General features: G+C 38.0%; 1 protein-coding gene across 3 annotated transcripts in view; it reads left to right on the top strand.

Annotated features, from left to right (window-relative positions):
• The window catches only part of SATB2 (SATB homeobox 2), a 128,537-nt gene extending 124,713 nt beyond the window's left edge, over nt 1-3,824 (top strand). For all 3 annotated transcript variants that reach the window (XM_053361218.1, XM_053361235.1, XM_053361226.1), the window contains one exon: nt 633-3,824. In XM_053361218.1, the coding sequence (XP_053217193.1) occupies nt 633-1,088 (456 nt within the window). In that variant the 3' untranslated portion in view covers nt 1,089-3,824. The remainder of the gene's footprint in view (nt 1-632) is intronic.
• The last annotated feature ends 2,471 nt before the right edge of the window (nt 3,825-6,295 follow it).

A 6,295-nucleotide genomic window follows, 5' to 3' on the forward strand; every position in this document is an offset into this window, starting at 1 on the left:
AACAGTTCTGGTCTTCTCAGATCTAAAATCCTCATCTAATTTGCTCTGTGAGTTTAAGTTTAAAGAGAATTATGGAAGCTTTAGTAAACCTTTATTTGGAACTATGTATTTGCAATGTTTGCATAGAAGCTGATTAAACACACTCTAAGTATGTCACTTCTGTCTCATGCAGAGATGCAGAAATAAAGAACAAATATTTTAGTGAAATAACTAGCTTCTTCAAATAATGGGATTTTAGGAACTTTAGATATGCCATCTTTTAAGTTGGTAATAAATTACATGTTCCTAATAAAAATCTCTTTTTAGTGTTTTTTTAGGAAATAGTTTTGAACTATTTTTGAACACTTTTTAGTACAGTATTGCTACACAGGTACTGCTATAGAATCTTCATGCAACATGTTGCAAACTTGCATTATACAGAAGAGATTGATTGAGGGGAAAAAAAGGTGAAGCACAGATTTTGGGTAGTGTTATATTTTTTCTATGCCTTTGGTTTTAAATTATTGACAAGCTGGTTTGTATTTTATATATTTGAATAAATGTAATAATCATAATTAGTAACGTATTAATTCTATTACATTTGGTGTCATGGCAGACTTACTTTAAACAGGTATGCTTTTTTCATTTTTCAGGTGCTTCATAGACAGCAATCCCAACCAGCAAAGGAAAACTCACCTCCGAGAGAAGAGGCCCCACCTCCACCTGCAGAGGACACGTGTACCAAAAAAACAAGATCTCGTACTAAAATTTCTCTAGAGGCTTTGGGCATCCTTCAAAGTTTCATCCATGATGTTGGCCTCTATCCGGATCAGGAGGCCATCCACACTTTATCTGCTCAGTTGGATCTGCCTAAACACACCATCATCAAATTCTTCCAGAACCAGCGTTACCATGTGAAGCATCATGGGAAGCTAAAAGAGCACATGGGCACCGTGGTGGATGTGGCAGAATACAAAGACGAGGAGCTGCTGACTGAGTCAGAGGAGAATGACAGTGAGGAGGGCTCTGAGGAAATGTACAAAGTGGAAACCGAAGAAGAGAATCCTGAAAAAAACAAGGCAACTGCTTCAGAAACTGACCAGAGATAATGTGAAAACATCACAGGAAAAGCAATACATTGATCCAATTTTTTATTTTATTTTTGGCTTCTTCTTTTTAAAAAGTTTTTTTTTAAGTGCGCATAAAGTCGGGTTTCCCCCCCAGTGCGCATAGAGTATGTGCAAACCGAACTATTATTTTGCATAGCCCAATCAGACATTCCCTTGTAAAAGGCACTTGAGTCTTACACTTTTATGTTTGACTGAGACAATGTTAATTGTAATTCACGTATGATTACATCAGCGTTAACCTTGCACTTATGAAAGGACCTTCTAGCAAGTTACAGGAAGAAATAGACCTATGAAATCAATGAAGGAAATGATAACGGCATATATATATATATATATATATATATATATATATATATATATCCCCACATATATGAAATTTGCATGGGACATAACAATCTGAAAGTATAGACTGTGAAATGAGCTCGTTAAAATATGAGTCTTGTTTATGTATAACAAAAAACCACTTCACAATGAGTTGCTTTGGCTTTTAGATAAACTGCCGCCTGCTCTCAGGGTGTGGTTACTATTTTGAAATACCTATTTATTTTCTATGTTTATCCCTGTTATATATTTTTTAAATTCTTATTATGGCTTCCACTTTGGCAGCTTGATGGGGAATTTTTGAGGTATGCATTTAAAAAACCTAGAACAGCACTGCCAAAAAAAAATTAAAGTGAAGGAGAGGGAGAGAGAAAATGGGGGACAAAATCAGGGCACCTTAACAAATGAAATCCCAAACCAAGTAGTAACTTAAAAAAAACTTTAGTATATGATGCACATTTGAAGTCACAGAGCATGTTTTGTTCTTTATCATTTCTGTAGCAACCAGGTGGATTTTCATGGACTTTTTAGTGGGGGGCGGAAATCAGTGCACAGTAGACTTTGTCTACTAAAGCAGTCTTCATGAAAAGTTGCTTTTATGAGATTTAATGTGTGGAATTTTACATTGAGCCACATTTTATAGTGGTGTTATGTGTTTTAGAGGCGCAAATCATCTACACTGTTGCTGTGCAACTTCTGTCAATTTCAGTGGGGCTTGTGCAGCTGTAGTTCTTGTTCCTTTGCTCCTCCAGTGTTTGTCTGATATTAATGTTTGGAAATTTACTCATCATATGTGCTCAAATTGCTCTTCAACAAAGTTTTCACAAATGAAATCGTAAGACTATATCACATCGATCACTCTGGGCAAGTCTGGCTGGTTCTTAAATCAGTCATAGGGTCTGATGGTTCTCTGGTGCTGAATTTCCTTCTGTATCTCCTTTATTCCCTACATCTAGAGTCTTCAAGCTCATTATCTCAACGAGACTAAACACTTTCAGCAAACACTCTTCCAAGGTATGGGCTTCATGAGGTGCATGGCAGACTTGGTGGGAACACATTTTCTGAACTTGCTGCAGTTCTAGACAGTAAGAGTAAACCAAGCAATTTCCGTGTAGTCACTTGTCATAAACTGAAACCTTTTCCCAGTGACCTAGCATAGCAATTCCATTACATAAAGCAGAACTAATGCTGACTGACTCTTCAATAGTACAAGCATTAAAGCTGCAATTTACTATAGTTTCCAACAGGTTTTTGAAGTCGTGGTTTGGTAGTGACACCAGCAGTGTTGCTGTTCCTTCATATATATATTTTTTTAAAGGATATTTTGACTTTCTTCTGTGTCTGGGTTGCTATTTGGACTCTTAAAGCCATTGGTAGACTTCCTTTTGACATGTGCTTTGTAACTCTTAACAAAGACCTCATGCGATATCACTTGGAAAGCGATTTTATGTTTCTTGCACAGACATTGTAATATATAACTGTTAATACTATTTATATATTTGAAAGGTATAAAAGGCAGGCATTAAAAGAATTCTCTGTATAGGTAGTTACCAAGAACGTAACAACATACAGGGAGAAGAAGACATGTTGCAATACAAGCTAATTCTAGCTACTCAGTAACCTCCAGAGTTTTTAAAGGGACATTTCCAAAATCAATATTTGACACCCACAACATATCTGTATCCATTTCATATATCATTGAAAAACAATGTTGGCTTGCTAACTTAAACTTTTCCTCCTTTATTTCTGTAGTACGCTGCAGCTTTAATCAGAAATTCAGTAGGCGCTGCATTATGTTCTCTTTCGAGTTACTCTTTTTAAACTGTTATCAGAAACTCTTGCTGAAATCACTACGTATATGTAATACTGGTCAATCTCTCATAAGGTTATTCATCTCTTTGATGGCATCAGCATTGGTTTCTTTTTAAAAACACTTCAACCTAAACAAATAAATAGTAGGTATTTTCCCCCCAATGCTGAGTCTTGCCTTCCTGCCCCCAACACTGCCAATTTTTGCAGTGGTTCTTCTAAGTGAATCTGTGGGCATTTTTGCCTGTGGTCTTGCCAGATCTTTGCGAATTACAATGCATATATGTCTATTTATTCAATATTCATCATATAATATCTATTTGGAAAAAGATTTTTTTTTCTCGTAGTGCCTCTTAACAAAGCACAATTTTCCGCCTTTTTTGTGAAATAAGAGAAAAGAAAAAAAAAGTGTTATTGCAGTATCAACAATGTGAATGAGGATTAACATATTGTAAATGTTCTTTTCCCATGTAAATCAACTTGATCTTTGTTATCACTAAGTGATAATTAAATTTTAACTTATGTGCATTGTTAGTCTGTTAGAATTTTTTGGTTGTTGAAATAAAACACATTCAGTAAATGACATACCCATTCGCAATGTCATTCTTTGGGGCCCCTCCGTTTCCCTTCCCCTCTCCCTGAATTGATATGAAACATAAATCCCTTTCTTGTATTAGAAATGCGATCCAGGCAAGTACAGTTTTACCCTGCCTGTGTTATCTTGCAAACTGCTTTTCAAGTTTCACATGTTTAAAAAACGGGTTTGAATTTGCAGAGGTGGGCTGGGGGTGAGTATGCGTTCTTCTGGACATTCAGAGGCTAGATCCTTTAGGTTAGCTTAACGACTCAAAGTCGAACTCAATAGAAATGAACAGCTTATACAGATGGGAATGTTTTGTTGGGCTCAAATGGTAAATATTTTATTCCCTACCTGAAATGCATGCAATGCAAATGGATATATATGCTCAGACAAACGTGGGTGAAGGTGGAAAGTAAATTTAGCTATCTCTTAGCAAATCAGATTGCAGAAAATGCAAAGTTTCTGTTTATAGTTTAAAACACACATTCCCCGGACATAAAAAACCCCCCATTTCCAGCAGAAATATCTCACTGAAATATACCCTCTATGGAATGGTAGAAAGAATCAGGTAACTATAATTTGGAGAGAAGGTTCTTTTTGCCTCAAAGTCTTAAACACAGACTACTTTTTTAGTTTGAGTCCAGTCCTTGGAAGACAAATTATTAATACTCTCAGCCTAGCTGATGTGGTCCAAAGGAAAGCAGCCCATATTCAAGGAAGTTTTTAATGTGTGTATTTTGGTCTTTGTTGGAAGCCGCCCAGAGTGGCTGGGGAAACCCAGCCAGGTGGGTGGGTTACAAATAATAAATTATTATTATTATTATTATTATTATTATTATTATTATTATTATTATTAGTTGGGTACCATCTTGGCTGCAGGAGTGGCCGAAAGGAGACATACAAGGCACTATCCAACCATCTTAAAGATTTATGTAGCCTTTTCTTCTACCAAAGATATCCTGCAAGGCAGCAGAAGTTTAGGGTGAGAGTTTTTCTTCTCCTAGATTGGCTACCTTCCCAGGTTGACGAGCCCCACCTGCCCTTCACTTCCCTCTACAGAACATGCAGAAAACTCCCTCTTGACCATTGGACCCACTATTGGTCTCACCTGCTCAATCCCCCAGAGTCTATCCAGGATGTTTTGGGAGAAGCCATGACAGTTATACTCTTATATTACTGCTCTACATGACTAGCGTAGATGGGGGTCTTGCTGTCTGGGCAGGTCCTGACATCATCAAATATCCTAATATCCATAAAGGCAGTTCCTTGTATTCCATTTCTCTGTTGCACAAAGGCTTCCAGGGCTAAGATTACAGTCATTCATTTATTTGAAAAAACACATTTCTGAACTGCTTTTCCTCCATCTGGATTCTGGGGCGATATGCAATAGGCATGAATAAAATTAAACATGCCGCAAACACAGTAAAATATAAATAAAAAATAATGATAAATACAGTGAAAGGCAACAACAACAACAATCTTAGAACTGGCTAATAGAAGTCTTTTCTGTTCATTCTTGCCTTCTATTACTCCTGCAAGAAAATCCAAGCCTTCCCCCACCCTTCCTCACTGAGTTAATACCCTCCAACGTTTCTCTGATGAAAATAGGGATGTCCTATTCAATAACAAGATCACTAATTTTATTATTTATACCCCACCCATCTGACTGGGTTGCCCCAGCCACTCTGGGCAGCTTCCAACGTATATAAAAGCATGATAAAATATTAAACATTTTAAAACTTCCCTATGCAGGGCTGCATTCAGATGTCTTCTAAAGATTGTATAGTTACAGTACTTGCCTACTTGGCTTGGGGCTTGCATAACTCCATAACCTCCAACATTTCTCCCATGAAAATAGGGCTGTCTTAAGGTCCTGTGGGCTAAACCACAGAGCCTAGGACTTGCTGATCAGGAGGTTGGCGGTTCGAATCCTTGCAACGGAATGAGCTCCCATTGCACTTGGGCAAAAAAAATGAGAGGCACAAATACAAGATGGGTGACACCTGGCTTGAGAGCACTACATGTGAAAAGGATCTAGGAGTCTTGGTTGACCACAAACTTGACATGAGCCAACAGTGTGACGCGGCAGCTAAAAAAGCCAATGCAATTCTGGGCTGCATCAATAGGAGTATAGCATCTAGATCAAGGGAAGTAATAGTGCCACTGTATTCTGCTCTGGTCAGACCTCACCTGGAGTACTGTGTCCAGTTCTGGGCACCACAGTTCAAGAAGGACACTGACAAACTGGAACGTGTCCAGAGGAGGGCAACCAAAATGGTCAAAGGCCTGGAAACGATGCCTTATGAGGAACGGCTAAGGGAGCTGGGCATGTTTAGCCTGGAGAAGAGGAGGCTAAGGGGTGATATGATAGCCATGTTCAAATATATAAAAGGATGTCACATAGAGGAGGGAGAAAGGTTGTTTTCTGCTGCTCCAGAGAAGCGGACACGGAGCAATGGATCCAAACTACAAGAAA

The sequence above is a fragment of the Podarcis raffonei genome, chromosome 1, assembly GCF_027172205.1.
Source record: "Podarcis raffonei isolate rPodRaf1 chromosome 1, rPodRaf1.pri, whole genome shotgun sequence".
Lineage (NCBI taxonomy): Eukaryota > Metazoa > Chordata > Lepidosauria > Squamata > Lacertidae > Podarcis > Podarcis raffonei.